At 45.1% G+C, this 20,126-nt stretch overlaps 2 protein-coding genes across 2 annotated transcripts in view; both read right to left on the bottom strand.

Moving 5' to 3' along the window:
- LOC144792004 (uncharacterized) overlaps positions 1–6,327 on the bottom strand; it is a 74,606-nt gene extending 68,279 nt beyond the window's left edge. The window contains exon 1 of the mRNA XM_078666870.1: positions 6,256–6,327. Within this exon, the coding sequence (XP_078522996.1) occupies positions 6,256–6,327 (72 nt within the window). The remainder of the gene's footprint in view (positions 1–6,255) is intronic.
- The window catches only part of GIGYF2 (GRB10 interacting GYF protein 2), a 1,757,193-nt gene that overhangs the window by 638,187 nt on the left and 1,098,880 nt on the right, over positions 1–20,126 (bottom strand). Inside the window, exon 18 of the mRNA XM_078666006.1 lies at positions 16,100–16,200. Within this exon, the coding sequence (XP_078522132.1) occupies positions 16,100–16,200 (101 nt within the window). The remainder of the gene's footprint in view (positions 1–16,099; positions 16,201–20,126) is intronic.

The raw sequence follows: 20,126 nt of genomic DNA, 5'->3' as shown, positions 1-20,126 counted from the left end.
TCTGGTCTTAACCATATTAAAATTCGCCCTTCACGACCTCTCAAAAACTTACTTGAGAAAGTGCGACATACTTTCAGTGTGAGAAACAGAGCAGAGCAACTTCTTGGAACAAGAAGCACATGCTCCAAAATAAAATTCTTTCTTCTCCTTACAGACCTTTTTTAAAGAATGTATTTGAAGATAATCCATAGTAGAAAAGCAAAGTTATTTAATGAAGTGAAAATAAACACAGAATCTGAGCAGAGCTCAGAGGAGACTCCCTTAGCACAACGTGCGGTAGAAAATCTGAGGGACTGAGGCTCCTGCCAGGAAGGTTCTAGAGGGAGGTGATAGCTGATTGGCTCTTGTTTAGAGTTTGGTCCTTTTTACAAAAGGACATGGATATGTTACTAAGGTGAGGCCTTTAGGCCTACTATTCTCTATGTATGTCTATAGGACATTACTTTTCTATGTACCGGGGACTCCCGTCTCGACGACGGGGAATGATTCAGGCATGTGAATCTATGAAAGACACCCATAATACTGGATAATACAGGGGTCGCTTGAATGACCACTGCTAATGGCTCTAAAGCCAGTAGAAACATCAGTGGGGCAATGGTGTAACAGTATCACATGCGGTACAGAGCTCCCCGAGCTCCAGGGGCCCCCATCCGGCACTGTGCATGGGCGGCAGGCCCCTAGCCTGGGAGCTCCTTATTGGGTCCAGCCATGGAGGTCCCCCTCAAGTTTTGTCAGAGCTCCAAAATGGATATTATGGAGTCTGAATTCCACCAGAGCCCAAAGTCCTATGATCTCCACCTCTCCCAGATGACCGCCATATCCCAGGAGTTACGCATCTGTCACCACTGTGGGATTTGGTTGGGGAAGGGAAAAGGGTCTGCCGATGAGCCAATCACGATTCATAAGCCACCACTGCAGGTCCTTCACAGTTCCTTCCGAGATCTGGACCATGACAGAGAATTCCCCTAATGCTGCACACACTGGAACTTCAGGTCCCACTGCAGAGCCCGCATTTGCCTATGGGCATGTGTCAGCAGAAGAATGTAGGAGGGCATGAGGCCTGTAAGAAAGTGCCCTCTTTTGGTTGACCTCACTTTTTGCTAAACTGATGATGTGATTTGACTGAGTGTGCCCTGGGTTCCGCCAACCAGGTACCCAGAGCCTATGTACTTTCCCTAAACTTCATTGAAAATAAAACTCAGTCGGCACTCTTTGGCCACAGGTCAGTCTCTTGTAAAAGGTACTACAGGTACCAAGGGCACTGAGGCAAGTCAAAGCCTCTAAGGGCTGCAGCACTTATTGTGCCAGCCTTAGAGGCCCTGTACCTTTACACACACACACTGCCTTTGCAGGGTGTGCGTTTTGGTGCAGAACAAAGTTAAGAGTCGACATGGCGCACATCCCTGTGTGCCATGCCTGCAGTCCACTGTCCGAGGCCTAGGTAAATCACCCCTCTAGCAGGGTGCACTAGACCACAGGTGAGGGTGCAGTTGCCAGAGCTATGTGCCCCTACAGTGTATGAGCCAATTCTTAGACATTGTAAGTGCAGTAAAGCCATAAAGAGTATATGGTCTGGAAGTTAGTCGCTACAAACTCTTCAGCTCCATAATGGCTTTACTAAAACCTGTTTGGTAGGAAACTTCTCAGCACATTAAACCCACACTGATGCCAGTGTGGGATTTAATGAAAAATGCTCACAGAGGGCATCTTAGAGATGTCCCCTGAAAAGCGGCCTAATACTAGTGTCCTGGCTGAGTAGCTGCTCGCCAGCTGCCACCACCAGACATTTTTCTGGACTCCAGGGTCAAGAACCTGCTGCTCTCGGGGGGTCTGAAACAATGCACATCCTGGGACGAGGTGCCAAGCCTCCTCCCCCACGATGAGCAGGGTCCACTCAGGGGAAGCTTCAAAAGCTTGCCGCCTTTGTGAGTTTCCTCAGGCCTTTTGCTGCTTCCAGCAACTGGCCCCCACCGGTTCTGACTCCCACGTTGGGCAGGAGAATCCTCTGGAAAACCAAGTGAGGAAGGGAGGTGTGCCAACACTTGCCCCCCTCAGGTGGGGGAGGCAAGGTGGAGCTCAAATCTCAGTCCCCACCATTTTGTAGATGTGGGGACCCAGCCAACCACAGTGAGGCATATGCCCCATTTCCCACTGGAGGGTGGCATAATAGGGGGTGTACCCACCGCAAGGAAGGGACAGATTGGTCCCAACCTTTATAACCTGTAACACCCCTAAATCTAGTATTTAGGGGCAACCCTGAACCTTTCCACCTCAGACAAGAACCGACTAAGAAGAAAAGAAGAAGGACCGAAGAAGCTGTGCTAAAGCTAAGAGGACGCTCACTGAGTTGGCACAAGCCGTACCGGCCTGTCACCACCTCGAACTCGCATTAGCGAAATCCCGGTGTCTCCTGCGGACAGCAACCTCAAGAACCCCCGAGGACCTGCCCTGCCTTCCACAGAAAAGACTCCTTCTCCCGTGAGCACCAGATTTGCGCACCCACAGACTCCGGCTACGGCCAAATCCGTGCGTCTGCACCCGATGCCCACGGCCCGAGTTCGAGAGGCCAACACCACGAGGTGGTCTCCCCGGCAATCCTTACTTGAAATCTGGTGATGTCTGACCTGCCTCCAATCTCCCAGCAAAGTTAACAACCTCTTTCTGGAGGATCCCCCTGACCGCAACTGGAGCTGGTAAGGAAAACCCGACGCCTAAAGACACCCCTGCACCTGAAGTCCCACTGTCTTGGGTGGCCCAACCGATTGTGTCCCAGCATACCAACTTACGTTACTGATTGGTGGTCTCCTCAAGAAGATCTCCGCCCCTGAGCATGCAGTCTTTGTTGAAACTGGACAATCCCCATTGAAATCAGCAGGGCACCCGACAGCACGCAAGCACCCTGCACGTCAAAGCACATCATCACCAACCGGAGGCCCCCTATCCCCCATTGGATAATATTGGGCCTCAGTACTCAGCACCCGGCCGCACTAGTGCCGCTGAGGGTGCTTTGAGAGTGCATCCTCGACCATGGGGGAACCCTGGTTCTAACCCCAGAATACCAACTCCCACAAACTCGTACTTACCTGCAAACTGTTAATTTTTCTCCATTGGAATACATTGACTGTTTTTCCTAAAAATTGTTGTAAGTGTGGAGTTGGTCTTGTATGGAACTTTGAAAAACTGCAAATAACTAAAAACTCCGTACTTACCTTTTGTATAGGAAATGTCCCAGTGTGATATCTAGGTATATCACACTGAGTAGAAAAAGTAATCCAGAAAGTAATCTGTAAAGCAATCCTAAGTAATCTAACAGTAATTTCCACTGTAGTGAAAGCATTTACAAACCTGTAACAAAATAATTTTCATACAGCTTGCTTGTATTGTTCAACCTGCCTTTAAAGTTATCATGTACACTTAGCTGTACCAGGCTTGCTTGGTTCTAGGAAATAAATACAACTAAATAATATTTTTGTACAAATCAAATTGGTCTGAGTTCAGTCTGAGTGTGTGCCATAATTTGCTGATTGAGTGTGTACAATAAATGCATAACATGACCCTCTGCTAGAGCTTTACTGCTTGCCCACACTATCACAAATAGGGAGCACAGTGCTATCTACTTTTACATCAGCCTACCTTTGGGGTTCCACTGGGCTCTGTGCACACTACCTCATTTTGGTGTAGTATATACAGAGCCAGCTCCATACAAGGCCCAGAAGCCTCTGAGTGTGGCTCCCCATGAAATCTAGGATAGAGGCTGAAACATCGGTATCATAGCCTCAATATCCTGGACTTGTGGTTCGGGAGGATAGGTCCGAAACTGCATTCTGGCCAGAACAGCTAAGATGAAAGGGAGCATCTGAGAGGGAGTCAGGTGTGACTTCGGCACGTTGATAGTGAACCCCAGCAAATGCAGAACGTCCGCCGTAGTCTGGAGTCGAGATAAGACAGCCTGGTGAGAGCCCGCCTTCAACAGTCAGTCATGGAGACAGGGGGAGACTAGCACATCTGATCTTCGCAGAGGAGCTGCAACCACCACCATCACCTTGGTGAACAGTCAAGGGGTGTTGGTAAGGCCGAAGGGGAGCACAGAGAATAGAAAGTTCTTATGGCCCACAGGTAACGCCTGCGGGCAGGCAGGACGGGAATATAGAAATATGAGTCCTACAAGTCGAACGCTACCATCCAGTCTCCTGGGTCCAGGGCAGATAGCACTTGAGCAAGTGGGAGCATTTTGAAGTTCTCCTGCTGAAGAAGAAGTTGAGAGACAGCACAGGTCGCGGATAGGACAAAGACCTATGTCCTTCTTTGGCATCAGAAAGTAGCAGGAATAACAACCATGAGCCACTTCTGGCATTGGTACACTATCTATGGTTCCTTTGGCCAAAGGAGCAGTCACATCCTGGTGGGAAAAAGATAGGTGGACCTAGTCAGCCTATCGCAAGTAGATGGCATGGATGGAGGGTTAGTCTGGGGGAGGGGGTTAGTAGCACCCTCGGACAATCTGCAAAATCCATCTTTCGGATGTTATCGGCTGCCAGTGGTGCAGGTAATGACGAATCCTGCCATCCACTGGGTGCCGATGATGGTAAACAGACAGACTAGTAGGGTTTGAAGGCAGCAGCTGCCTCGAGAGAGGTGGTTTCAGGGAGTTTGAGAGAGAGGACTTCCCCGACCACTGGCCCACGGGGTGGTAAGTACCGAATCCATGGCCATGCAGAGGCTGGACAGCTTGCTTGCAACAGTGGCTGGCCTGGTAAGGGTGCAGCTGTACGCCCCTTCTGTGGCCATGAAAGAAGTGAAAGGCGGATTGACGGTCACAAGGGGCCATGGAAAGGCCTAAGAACCTTGCTTTAGGCCTGCTGCCTTTAAAGCGCTCCAGCGCCAAATCCGCCTCGTCTCCCAAGAGACAAGAGCCATCTAAGTGCATGTCCATTAGTGATGTCTGGACATCCCCAGAAAACCAATTAGTTTTCAACCAGGCATGGTGTCCCAGTGCCACTGTCGACGAAATCGCTCTTAGTGAGTTGGTGGTGTCTAATTCACATCAAATGGTGAACTTAGCTGCATCCCTCCTGTCAGCAAAAGCCTGGCAGGGCATAGCCCGGGCCTCCTCCAGGACCGTTGGCAGCACCTATGCTACCATATCCTGCAGGGTGTGGAACAGAAGGCCAAAAGGCATGCGATGTTCAAGGACCACAAAGCCAGGATCGTGGAAGAAAACATTTTCTTGCCTAAATTGTCCAGCTTCATGGATCCTCGTTCCGGTGCAGCGGTTGGGAATGTGCCAGGATTTAAATGTAAACTGGAGGGTTAGACCACCAAGCTCACTGGGGCAAGGTGTTCAGTGAGGAATTTGCGGCCCCCTAGAGTGGGGTGGTGGGCAATTAATTGCCCTTAGACCAGAACCCAAGCAGGACATCAGTAAGTGCTTCACTGGATGGGAAAAGTGGTTTGGTAGGGGACACTGTCGGTTGAAGCCCTTCCGTCAAGTAATTAGTCTTAACTGTCACCGAGAGCAAAGTATGGGTCAGACCTCCGCTGCCCTCTGCACCACCATAGAGGATGAAGCTCCCTCCTCTGTATTCATGGTAGGGGTAGAAAGCAAGCAAGCGTCTGCGGAACTATCCAGCCCACATGCTTCACCCAGATCCTCACCAGTCCAAGGATTCATAAGGCTGCTATTCTTCAGGGTTTAGCTGCCCATCCAATTCTTCCCTGAGCCCTAATCCATAGGAATAGGGCTAAGGCGCTGGCCTGGAAGGCATGGTTCCAGTCGGTGGTGGAGGCTGGCGATGCCCCTCTGGCTAAGTGTTGGAGTCAGGGGTGTAAATGGCGATGGCGCTGGAAGCGCCGGCCTCGGGACCAGCGACGGGGAAGATCGACATCACCCAACCGGCACAGATCCATCTTTGGATCCCTGGGTCCCAACTGGCTCTGAGATATAATAATCATATCATGTAAAGATTAAGACTGCAACTGTTTTCCGAATTATGTGAAATAATGATATGCTCACGAACAAACGGTGTGAGTAGGGCACCTTCATTCTAGTGGCCATCATAACTTTTTGAGATTACTGAGCCCAGCACATCAGGCCACTGAGCATGCGTCGTTTTAATCACTCAGATCACTATAAGTCACGCTCCTTACTGCACTCGATTCTCGTTGATAGCAATATGCGCACTCATATCATTCTCCATGATGTGCCCCTACCCTAAAAAACAGTTACTGTCTTATTCTTTTCTTTTTCATTCTCACCTTTTTAACCTTGGGTGAGATGAAACACTTGCAATCTGGTCTATTTTCCCATGTACTATTTCCATTCGACATCGATGCGGAAATATATTTTGATTTTAATCTTATTTTCCCATACTCTGCGATCCTTAGCATTCGCGCTTCCTAACCATCAATATTTGCAACATGGCTTACTCTGAGGATCCAGATATGGTTACCAAGGATTTTCACATATTGTGGGTGCCTTGATGTTAATGCATTCTTTCGCTAGGCGACTTTACCACTCTAAGATGGCGGACGCCTTTTTTCTAACATCACCGATTCTTGGACATCCTCGATGTCTATTTTGTGCTACAAAACGACCCCTCCCACTCGGTCACGTGTCCGTACCGAGAGACGGCGACCGGGAACCTTAGGAGGAGGGATGCCATAAAACGGGTAAGCGGTTAAACGTACCTCGAGCCACTTCTAATCCTTCACAAATGTACGGTCTGAAACCTACAGAACCGGACTCTTTCTGAGCTAACTCGTGCTCTTGCCTCTCACCTTGCAGCGCCTCGACATACAAGAAACGCACCCGTTTCTAGCGAGCTTTCGACAAGAAGAATCCCCTCCCGGTTTCTGCCTGACACACACCAGTAGTCAGGTACTTTGTTTATTTAAACCTCCTTAGGCAGCAGACCTATTGAATTGTGTATCTCTCAAGCACCGCGCTATACCGCGCTTACAGCTGGCAAAAGCTAATTTGATTTTCGTTTTTCTCCCCTTTTTTTACTGCCCTTTGTTCAAACAGAGTGCTCTAATTTGAAGACTTTTGGCAATCAACTAGGCAGACTGCCTAGACATAAGTGCTTTCTTCGTGACTATCCCTAAAGAACTTACAGTCTCTATTTAGTCACGTTGTTATTAATCATTGGTAAGGATACTGCATGTTTTGTAGCCATCCATTTTACCAAATGGAAGCCATGACCCTTTTTAGAATGTGTTCCCTGATGATTCCTTTCTGTTTTTATTTCTTTTCTTCTTCAGTCTCTCTCTGACACAAACGTCAAATACCTGAATACTAGTCCAGACCTAATTACCAAGATTGTACTGAGCTTTAAGGTAAAACAGGCCATCATGTGGAGAGAGAGTATATTCTCCTTTTAAACTCTAAATTTATTTTGCGCGGTAACGGAATCCCTTGCTTGCTTTTACAAACCACTCACAAACACCATGTAGACAACCACGTCCGGCAACCGCTACAGTCCTTCACCAACACCCCCACACAATAGTTCACTAATTTTAAACTTTTCATTTGATTCACCCTCGCACGACCGTTCTGAGTGCAAGATCACCGTGTATGAGTTAGATGTGACCACACACCTTAATGTTATGCCACAAGGCCTCACGGTAACACACCGCCACCCAAGGGCAACCACCCACAGCCTTGGGGTGACACACTTCCTTAATTTGTGGCATCACCACTATACACGACCACCATGTGCCTACCTTAGACGCATGGCACTACTGCATGTTGGTTGCACTTTGTCACCATTTGCAGTATGTGACCAAGACAAGCTGCATAACTAAATCTGCATATGTTATTCTTGTATCATCAGCCCTGAAGAGTCGTGTTGACTCAACTGTACACGACGAAACACGTGTCGGCTGGCTTTGTATGAAATTCCTTGAGTCTGGAGAAAATAAATCATCTCATTGCTGTAACCAAGAACACACCAAAGAATCTGCTTCTGTCTCTTTGAATAACTACCAGTCACTGTACTGTTGTGTGATAACTTTTTGTAGTAGCGAGAGCATAATTGTATATATTTGCTTAGTCCCTTGACTTTTTAGACGGTTAAGGGTGTTTTTCCGCCTGCTCTTTACGCACTACATACCTACATGTTAATTTATACCGTGTAACGTATAAGTGAGGTAGCGCGCCGGAGAGTTCTGAATCTCAAAAAACCCCTTTCCAGTGTTCCCAACTGGCTCTGAGACACCGGTGTGAATCCAGTAGGGGCCCCTCCCAAACCCAGAGGTACGCCAGATGAAATGAGACACTCAAATATGGGATGGCCTCATAAAACTTTTGAAGCGGAGCGGGGTTCACTCCGGCTCCTGGAAACACAGGGAAGCACAGAGTTGGCCTAGGCACTGGCTCAACTACAGAGCCAGGCCATGAGTGACATTCCATGGTCTTGTCGACTGACAGAAGAGGTGAAGTTGAAGCACGCTGCCCTTTCTTCTTTTTGTGGGACCGATACTTACCCGAATGGCTCAATGACTAGGAATGTGACTATGACCTCTGACTCTGCGACCGCTCCGCGGGCCACCTACTAGACTGTGAGATCTAGCGTCGCTCGTCGACCCACCAGAAAACTGAGGAATCGCTCCCTCTAGGCCTTCAGATGCATGGGATGGCAGTCGGGCAGGGCTCTGGGTCATGGTCTTTTTCAATGCACCAGAGGCAAATAAGGTGTGGGTCCGTCACAGACATCTGTCGGTGTCAAGCACCATAGGGCTTGAAGCCGGCCTTCTTCGAGGACATTTCTGCCAGACTTCGACAAAACGTCAAAAAAAGCATAGTCAAAACACGACTTATGCTGGCTCTTCCAGGATCTGAGCTATCTGGTGCAAAAAGAAAACAATTGATGTCAGAGTGCTTAGGTGGCGCCTGTATAGGCACCGCAAACTTCACTTTCGACACATACTAAGCCAACATCGCCCCCTAAGGCACGCAAGGGTATTGCTCACAAAAATCATTCTGGATCCAGTCTCACGCCAGGGGAAAATTCGAAGGTAAGGTATATGTGGTTTGAATTCTGTATCAGATATATAGTAATAGAGGGTATTCAACTTTTACTTCGGCCGGATACATCGACCTGCAGATTATTTACCATCAAAATGAGTCACAAAGCAACAAACCCTGTTTTTACATAACCCCAGACAGACTTAATAGCAGTTTGCCGACTCACCAAAACAACAATGTGGATACATTTTTAAAGTACAGACCACAGTATTATCAATTACTAGGTAAGCACTTACTCTAATATTTTACACTCTCTAGCTCACTGTTGCCTTGCCTATAATCCCTTCCTCAATAATGGTGTGTTTTAACTAATTCAAATAGCAATAACGCTTCCCTTGCATAACTAATTTAATTAATGGGTGTCCCTCCTTTTAGGACGTATGTGGTCTACAAATTTTCTGGCAAGATGTAACACTTTGTACTACTATGCATGCTACCTCAAGTGCTATGACCGACTCACAGCCTATGTAATTACTGGATAGAGGTCTTATTTTCTCCGTAAATTCTACTGTTACCGGCTCTAGACCATTCAGGGCCAAAACGAACACTCCTGTAATGTACTTCTTTTCTATATGTTGAGCACCATTTGATTTTCAGACTTATACAGATTACATGTAGTATTTTAACTATTTTGCACAGATTTGTAGTGGGGAATACTTGATACTTGAATCTCTAATAATAACTTCGCAAACAGACCTATGTTACAAAATTGTTAACATCTATGTCAATTTTATTCTTCCATTTTTTCCCCCTACATACTTATGTCTGGGACTTATTTTTTTCACATTTTTGTATTTCGCATATTATTTATCAATTATATATATTGGTTTCTGACCATTTACTCAATACAAAAGACACACAATTGATGGACGGAATGCAGAACAAATCAAAACATTCACCCTCAGTCAAGAGATCTGGGTTAAAGTCATCATTCTTTTGTTCACCATGACACCCCAGTTTAGACCTGGCCATATGCAAATCAGTCAGGACCCTGTGCCTCATGGGAACAGTCCAGCCCAAACTACCAAGCCAGGTCCTCCCTGGACTGGAAACAAGCATCCTAGGACCGGTTTCACCCCTTTTCAGCCAGGATAGCTTGATCCCAGTGGCACAGTGAGCTCAGGACCCATGTCTGGGCATACCTAGCACACTTAGGGCGAGAAAGCAAAAGACAAACCATTGATGGACGGAATGCAGAACAAATCGAAACATTCACTCCCAGTCAAGAGATATGGGTTAAATCCATCATGCTTTTGCTCACCATGCCACCCCAGTTTAGACCTGGCCATATGCAAATCAGTCTTGACCCTGAGCCTCATGGGAACAGTTCAGCCCGGACTGCCAAGCCAGGTCCTCCCTGGACCAGAAACAAGCATCCTAGGACACAGGGTCAAGACTGATTTGCATATGGCTGGGTCCAAACTGGGGTGGCGTAGTGGGCAAAAGAAGGAGTAGTTTCTTACCTGTAACTCCAGTTCTGTAGTAGGGGTATCTCTGTTATAGTCCTAATCTGTGAATAGTCCCCGCCCATGTGCGTGGACCCCGGAGCAATCAAAATAGTCTATACGCTTTTACGCCCATTCCCCTGATCCCTGCAGTGCTGATCAAGCTATCCCAATCCAGGGCCAGGATGATCCTCATTGCTCCGGAATGGCCTCGGCAGTGGTGGTTTACGGACCTCCTACACCGGTCTCTCCTGCCCCATCTTCGGCTTCCATGTCAGCCGGAGCTACTCACGAAGTTCGGAGGGCAGATGGTGCACCCCAACCTCTTGTCGTTTAGTTTGGCAGCATGGCTCCTGATCTAGTGCAGTATGGACATTTAAATCTTCCACAGACCTGCATGGAGATACTGAAAGAGGCAAAGAGACCGTATACGAGGATTTCCTACGCATACAAATGGAAGAGATTCTGCATTTGGTGCGCCTCTAAAGATGCTGATCCTACATCCTGCAAGGAAGATGTCATCCTTCCATACTTGCTGCATTTGGCTCAATCCGGCCTTAATTTTCATTCTTTTAAGGTTCACCTCGCAGCTTTAACTGCGTATACCAAATGCCCTTCACAAACTTCCTTTTTCCAAATCCCTGTCATCAAAGATTTTCTGGAAGGTTTGAAGAAGGTGTTTCCTCCCATTAGGCGTCCTTCGCCTCCATGGGAGCTGAATGTGGTGCTGCCTAGATTGATGAAGGAGCCTTTTGAGCCTATTCATAAGGCTTCTTTACAGCATTTATCCTGGAAGGGAGCTTTCCTTGTGGTTATAACATTGACTCGCAGTATGAGAGACATCCAGGCTTTGTTTTGCCAAGACCCCAACACGGCTGCAGTGTCATGATGAGTATCTCATAGATAGCATGTGATGCTGAGCTATTGGGTGGCTCTCAGGTAAAGTAGGCCATGGTATAGACCAGACCGCTAGGAGGCTCTCCGTCAGGTCACTATTAAACGGAAGCAAGGGTTAAGATGATGATGGCCTATGCTGTAGAATTTCAAGTCAACAAGTTTGCCTTTGTCTCCACCGTGGACAATTCCAAGTTGAAGATCTAAGGTGCAATACACACAACCACTGAACAGGCACATATCTTAGCAAGTGGCCAAATGGGTGAAATCAATTCTGTTTCTGGTTTAGTGTCCAAGCCACAAACATGTTGAAACTGATATTTAGGTACGCTTTCCTGTTCTAGGTTTAAACCTAATAACGGATAAAACATCACCTAATGGAAACAGCTCTTATCAATGTTAATATATAATTGATAAACATATGTATGCCCAGAAACCAAAATACAATTCACAGAAAATAAACAAAGAGAATGTGTTACGTTCTATTTTCTCCTGAAGGGGCCAACATAATGAGACACTATCATACAGAGAAGCAGCAAGATAAATGTGCCTACGATTAGTCTGGTTGCATTTTGTAGTTTATGGATGTCACTAAAATGTTGCTAATTTTTCTTACACTTCTTCCAGTTTTGTGTGCTTGGATTAACATGCAGAGTTTAGAAGCATGTTTTCAGGTCTGATCTAATTGCCATTTATGCTGCAGGGAAGCTAGGAGAAATAAAATCATGTCTGATCTTTTCAGAGTGTTCTATTTGTCACTGATTAGTGAAATGGCTGACTCATAGGAACCTTGGACAATATGTATATTTGCCCCTAGACACTGAATGGGAAAAGCTCTTTGATACTTCAGGACCCTTTGCTCACAAGTCAAAATTGATGGCATGTCATCTGCCAAACACTCCAGTATTTCAACATTCAATGGAAGTTGTAGTGAAAGGTACCTGTAAAAAATATGGCTTTATCATGTTCATGGGACAATGGTTATAGCATGATAGAACTATCCAAATATGCCAAAGCAGAATAGGAACAAAACATTATAGCTGCAAGTCATCCCACTGTCTCGTGTGACACGTGAAGCTAAATATGGCTTTGTAGCCAAATGGGCTCCCCTTGCAACGTTTTTTGAGCCCATGCTTACAATGTTAATAGCAAACTTTAAAGTCCCAGAATACAACAAGATTTTGGTTGAAAAGTCAGGATGAACTTAAAGGGTGATAGTTCGCATGGGGGCACTTGGCAGCTATGAATCGTCAATCAAGATCAGAAGCACTACTTTCATTTGGCCATTAAAAGAATGCATAAAAGCAGAAGCAATCATACAGAAACCATCAGGTTTCAGGTGTTTTAAAATGCAGGACTTCAAATTAATCTGGTGAAAAGTAAAATGTTAGAAGTTCTGCAAGGTACTATGCTGCTGGTCAGATTGACTACACCCATAAAGTCCTAGTATTGAATAAACAATAGGTGATTTAACCGACTGTGTCCAGGAATGTTTATTAAAACACATTTAAATAAAATAAGTTTTTAATCAAGTTTTTAGTCAGTCCTGTAAACCAGACTGAGTCCTGGGAGAGAATGAGAGGTAATGAGGCGTGAGAGTATTATATTCCATATAGGTACTCTAATAGTTATTTGCGTACCATACCTAGTCAGCCTAGTAGTATGTTTAGAATTTAAATTATGACGTCCAGTCGGATGAGGAGTGGGTATTATATTCCGTATAGGTACCCTAACATAGGCTCAGCTAAAATCATAACCCTCCACCTATATTCTCCCCCCACCTAACATACATAATAGTTCTTAGGGACTGACTTTTTACCTAGATATGACACTGTACGCAGAACATAAGATTTTACCTGGTAAAAGCCTCATACATTATGCATGAGGATTCTGGGAAGCACAGCAGGACTACCATCTCCTGTATAATATCGATGTACAAAGTTAATTCCCAACGTCATCTTAAGTCTGACAAAGTAATACAGCGAGGTAGAAACCCCAGGGAGACCTATGGGTATATAAAACATCACATCTTGCTAAGACAGGCAGAGGAGACCAGGACTTCCCGGACAACACACTGACCAAAGACGCTGAGGTTCCTGCATGCAGATACTCCAGCTCGCAGTGGTCTAACATCCTTGCGGGGTTTCCAACCCGAGACCAGGACGGGGTCCTACAGTCTCTCAATCCAGGTAATGGGGTTGACTTTATCCTAGAGGGATTTTTGGCTTAACACCTACACACATGCTATGTACACTTAGGTACATCTAGTTAGGGAGACATCGTAGTAGTAGTACGCACTTTTATTATCATGTACTTTATATACTTGTATGTATTCATGACTATTGCAAGATGAAAGAACTCCATCATCCTTTTACTTTCATAGTGCTTCTAATCATTTATATCTGTTACTGTCTAGTGTTTGTTGCAGCTCATCTATTTTACACTAGAATAACTACTGTTAAATAAATGCCTATTGAAAAACGTCCAGACCGTTTATTCTGTGTATCTCTCTGAGACTAAGTGAGCACAAGTGACTGAGCAAAAAGCAGTACATTGCTTCCACAGTCCTGAGGGATCAGGGTTGTCATGTTCGAAGGTTGCCAGAACTATTCTCTCCTTGGTAAGAGGAGATTCTAGTGGCACTGAGAGCTAGCTGACACAGAAGGCCAACATACCAGGTGGGGGTGTATAGAATCAGTCTGACATCAATCCTACAGTGTATGTCGTCCAAATGTGCGTTAGACACAGTGGTGGGAAGCTACTACATATCGGTGTAATATTACTTTAAACTGAATATGTGCATTATAGAAATCGTTGCAAAAAAAACAACAGATTTTGTAAACACTCGAAAACCCGTTTTGTCTATTTTGAGAAAGCTCAATAAATAAAATCAAACACTGATTTAAAGTCGTCTGGAATATACTGAGAAACACAACTGAATATCACAAAAAGTAAAGACTGAAAACAGGAAAGTCTAGATCTGGGCCAAAGTCAGTGTAACGAAGGGGAACAAAGTTGTCATTCTCATTGTGGGAAACCTGTTTAAAGCCCTAGGTTCCATCGGAGTCACCACAAAAATGGATTCGCATCTGGGCAGTGAAGCAAGAGAGACTTCTCAGAGGCTGCATCTTTGAAAAGCAACATGTGGAGAGAGCTCTCACCAAAGCCAGCGCTTGTTCCACTGAAAAGTCAGAACAGAGTCCGGAACCAGCACATTTGGAGGAGAAGCTGGTGCTGGGCCAGGAAGAATAGATAGGACTTGTACAAGTATGTTAAGGTGCTGTGTTGGGCAGAGGCCAAAAGGGGTCAGTCAGCAGCAGGGAAGGCCCCAGAGCAGAGGTATAACAATGAGGATCTGTATAGTAATGTGCGGAGGAAGAACTTCATTGTTATGAGGCCGATGGCAACAATCTGCCAGTGTGTTGGAGCTATTGGAGAATTTGCCAGACTTAGTCTGGTGGCTAGAGAGGCTCAAAAGATGAGAGGTTTGTAGCCAGAAGTATCCATTAGAATAGAATGGCCTAAGTCTGTGGAATGTTTATCAAAACATGCAAAGGATTCAAAATGGTGCAGGCTGATCAGACAGGCAACTGGCAAGGCCTACGTGAGAGGGAGTGGTTTGCCCAGCACTGAACAGTATCATGGGGTGTCACAGTCGGGGTTGACTAGTGTCAGGATTGGGCCAACAAGCTGGTTCCCAATCAAGAAAGCGCAGGCTGCTTGGAGCCATGGGGCGCACCAGAGGGAGCTAGACTGAAGTTACTTTGGACAATGGCCAGCTTTGCCTTGGTAAAGGTCATCAGCAGGGGCTGGGAAAATGAAAGCAGGTTGCAGGCACCTTAGCTAGAGCTCCACAAGTCCAGCTCCGATGTCCATGTCAAGGCAGAGTCAGGGAATGGAGCTTCCAACTGTAAAATCTACCACAGGATCACCGTCTGTGTACTTTTGGGGGTATTCTCTCTACATTTGGAAGAGGCCAACATTGAGAATGTATCTGTTGAAGATAGCTGGATAAGGGCCTCGACCTGGAACACTAACTCAGTTTTTCTTACAGTCCGATGATATAAAAAGTTTATTCTCCGGCTCCTTGATAGCAGTTAAGGTGCCTTAGGTCACACTCACTGCATGGAGTAGTGTTTAGAACTCTGGTACCATAGGAACATGTTGTGCGACCTGAGAGCAGCATCTGCTGGCCACGAAAGGAACAAATTAAAACTGGACACCTTTGGAGGAGACTTTCTATCCTAATTTAACAGAGTAAAAAATTATTGGAAAACGTATTCAATAGAGCAATGCCGGATCTACACCGTGGGTTGCGCAAAAAAAATGGCTGTTTGTGTGCCACTATGGCACACTGTATTGTTTATCACTCCATGTCAGTGTTGGTTACTGGAGCTTAATCGGTTTGGTGGTGCCAACTGGAAAAAAAAGTAGTATTGCAAGTTTCGTGATTTAGTCTGGCACCTGGAGAGCATAAAGAGGAGAATAATCTGTAGGTGTCCATCTGAAAACTCCGTTTTAGAATGAACACTGACAAATCAACTCTAAGCACACTAGAGCCATAGAAGCTGCGGGAGCTGCTCACATAGTATAAAATAACTTGCATTACAGTAAAGTTGTACTTGGGAAGCACCTTCTGAAGGCTGCCCACAAATGACAAGAGCAGAACATATTAATTTTGCACTTGGTGAAGGGGAAGGATTACTGGCATTGTCCCAATCATTTGTAGAATTACCTGTAGGTTGTAAGGCAGGAGTTTGGAGCTCCCATACTGAATTGGTATCTGGTACAGACATGGCTCTTGTCACTGGATGGACCAAGTTCTGCTCTGAGATTCTGTAACACATGATCGTAAGAGAAACACTTTAGGCAAGATCACATTTGGAGACAAATTAAGAAGAACAAAATCGTCTTCCATCCCACTAAACATGTGTAGCTCAGCGAAAGTGGGATTGTTGATGAAATTTGATGATCGTGACAAATGAGACTACAATAAAAGATGTAGTGCTTAATTAGTGCTAAAGACTAAAGCGGTTTGGGCCTACCTTTCACAATGCTATGGCTGTGCAACAGGACTCCAGAAGTTTAAAATGTCTCTCAAAAATGCCCAAGCAGTTCTGCAAGAACACATTAGTATGAACTTTTTTCAGCTATGCAGTGTCAGCGCTATGGAATATGAGAAGCATAAGCCTTCTGCCAGTGCTGCAAAACCCCTACAGCAATAATCGTCTTGGAAGAGAGCAATGTGGAGAGATATCGCCTAGTTTATACAAAGTATTAGGAACCTTGAAAGCACCTCTTTTCCAGCATTCATGCCTACCATTTATTCAATTAAAACATTTCATCAATATAGATTCACATGCTTTTAAGACCTTACACCCTTCACTTTGACCAAGTAGAGGAAATACCTTTTGTACAATTTTGACTTCACTAGGCATACAACCCTACAAGTACAGGGCCCGAATTATGCCCAGATGCTAGCATTAGCCTTAACATCAACTTGACAGTGTATTTAGTTAAGGCCATGTTTTTTTTTAAAAACAGTACCACCTTCTGAAAAAAGGATGGCGGCATTTGAAGCTTAAAGGGCTCCTAACAGAACAAGCATTTGCAATGCAATAGGTCTCACATTTACACCAGTTTAAGCTACTGGCATTGTAAACGACAATGCCTTTTATTCATGTTTCAAAAACAAAAATAAAAGGCACTGTTATTTGCAATATCAATAGCTCAAACTCGCCTAAATGTGAGGACTATTGCATTGCATAGGCTTGTTGAATTAGTGAGTAGAAACACTCCCTTTTGGCCCGCATGGCAAATTAATTAAATAAACAAGCGCGTCCGCGAAAGTGGACCGCGCTGCAAATAAAAAATAAATAGTGCTTACTGACTTATGAAGGAGACCATGTAACGCCACAAGTAAAATAACCAGTCCTCATGGGAGGCCACAAATGGTGACAGAGCGGTAACAAGGAGGGACTAACAAGCCTCATTATCAATTGGAAACCAGCAGTTACCAAGGACAATGACACCAGCCAATCAAAAATATGGGCGGAGCGAAGGCGAGGCTTCCACAGCATACTCGACTACTGCATGCCTCGCAAAGCGAATAGTGCTTGCGAGCTGCCACTAGGCTCGACCTGAAAAGGAGAAGCTACTCATCACCGTAATTTACTAACTCATCGTTTAAAAAAAAAAAAAATAAGTGTGAGACTTGTTTCAATGTATTTTAACACAAATGCTGTTGGGACAAACGTCTTCTTAGTTGAGATACAGTGTTCTCTTTTCTTGTACAATTTTTTTTGATTAGCTCTGTACTTTGGGCCTGGTTTAGATCTTGGTGGTAAAGGTCCTACCGTCGCTCTTATGATGGATTCAGAGTCCGGCGACTTAGCAATCGTCCATCCATCCTATTTAGATGTTGGCAGATCCATGGGCGAAAGACCGCCAGAGAACCGCCTGCCTCCGCCAACAATCTTCACCCGCGTCTACAGCATCATAGGCAGTAGGGGCTGGTGGTGTAAGACCAGCCAAGGATTCTGCCGAGTGAATTACAATTGTCTTTCAGTCGAGGTAACTGTGGCAGGAATACCTCCTACTTTGAGTTGGGTGAATCGAAGGAAATCAGGTAAAAACTTCCCTTTTTTCCCGTTTTTTGATTCAGTTTCCGACTTGTACCCCATTAACTAGGTCCCTGCTTTGCTGCTCCGACTCCACCACAATGCCGAACACCACCACTGTCACCGGGATCGAAGGTAAGCTATTTGTACAATTGTCCTACAATGATTTGTGTGTTGACAATTGCTGTAGCCCATGTATCTTTTGCATTGCTCTTACATGCAATATTTTTCTGAAGTATAATGCAGTAGTGTTCATTTTCCGACTTAAAGGTAAAATAAATACACCTGTATTGGGACGTTAAAAAAATTGTTGTTGTGGTGCTTGGGGGTGTGGTCCCTGTGGGTGTTCATTCAATAGTGTGTTTGTGTGGCATGCAATATATAAAAAATAAAGGGGCATAACATTACCTACATATGTTTTTGAGGCAAACACATATATGTGTATTGACGTGAACATAAGTTGTACCTACCAGTCTCTACTTCACAAGGGACCCACTCCGTTATGAATCAGTCGCCAAGAAAACAGGACATATAAACCGGAAGTATACCGCCGGCCAACGGCATCAGAGCCAGCACACATTTAAATATAGCAGATGGGACTCGGTCAACTCAACAGAGTACTTGAAACTGGCCGCCATGGAGGGACGGCAGGAGTACCACCAGGCTCTAAATCATGCCTTTCATCTTCAGTGTACTCCACAATCATGCAAGCTCATTAGAGATGATACATTTTATTTATTTTTCACTGTAAAGTTATGGACGTTCAAAGTGGGCAAAGATTCTGAGCGAGGGTGGCTGTTGTAGCTCATCCAAGGTGATACAGCTACTGGCAGACTAGGGTGCAAAATCACAGACCAGGAGTACAGGGCTTTTAAACCTCAGCATCCGAGCGTGACTGCCTACTGTTTTTTTGCGGTTAAAGGCCTGTCTAGGGGACATAACTCTAGTCCTTCGACCAGTCTTCATCATCTATGGGACATATATGAAAATCGATGTGTATACCTCTACTTGATGAACGGTCCGGTTTACAAGGGCCCTCAAATGTACTGCACAGTAGTGGTTTTCCTTTGGAAAAGATTGTCAGTTTCCTGTTGGTCATGCAAGCCTAAATGTATGATTGATTGATTGATTGATTGATCCTATGCTCCTCAGCAAAACTATCTTTGCCAAGCAACAGAAACATAAGTGTATGATTAAAATCCACAAATCACCTTGACCATTCTAAAGTAGTCAGACCAGCAAATATTGACGTCAGAGCTGGCAAAACTGGACATAAAATAGGAATAGATTTAGATTTGAATTAGGCAAAGTACTGCACCCCTTGATCCAGGTCTTTGTAGATTGCCTACATGCCCACTTACGCTGGCACATCAACATAGCAAGGGATATCGGACAATGCAGAGTCCAAAAGAGCCTTGTTTAAAGGCCAGAAAGGTTGAGACTCGTATCGAGATGGCTGCAGCACTTCTGTAAAGTTAGATTTGCATTCCACCATAGGTAACATGAGTTCTACAACTTATCACCTTTTCTCAGTTGCCAGTGGATGAAATTAATGGAAGGGCATACCTTTTTTGAACAATTGGCAGCACACTACAATCTTAAGTGATGCATTTTCAGCTGGGCTGGAAAAATCCTGCTCCCCACTGGCTGTGTATGGTTCTGCAAGGAAAAAACCAAAGTGGTTGGAAGCCATTTTTGCAGGTGAGAAGTTAATAGATTGATGCAATTGGTGATCGGGACTCAACAATCACCACGTCTTCTGCAGCTGTGAGAATTACAGACCTGCTGCAAAAATGGGTGCAAGGGCTTCAGCGGTCAACAGACCATACTCAGCAAGTAGCCTCTAAACCTTCTGTACTGTTGGTGAAACTCTTAGACAAATGAGAGAAAGACCAGACAGTGGGCTGTAACAAGGTTGTCTTTAAAGCGTTCTAGCACTGAGCCAGCATTTTCCTTCAAGAGCCGGATTTATCGAATTTCATGTTCATTAAAGAAGCCTTCATACAGCAGGAAAACTAAGTAGCACATATCCAGGCATGATAACTGAAATCAAAGCTGTTGTCCATGGCACAGAACACCGTCTGTTGCATTAAATCTAGCGTGTAATGTATATTTGCCAGTATCTTGTCAATCCAGAATTGT

This window comes from Lissotriton helveticus, chromosome 11, assembly GCF_964261635.1.
Source record: "Lissotriton helveticus chromosome 11, aLisHel1.1, whole genome shotgun sequence".
NCBI lineage: Eukaryota > Metazoa > Chordata > Amphibia > Caudata > Salamandridae > Lissotriton > Lissotriton helveticus.
The sequence above is the reverse complement of the archived record's forward strand: the minus strand, read 5'-3'. Positions and strand labels throughout refer to the sequence as shown.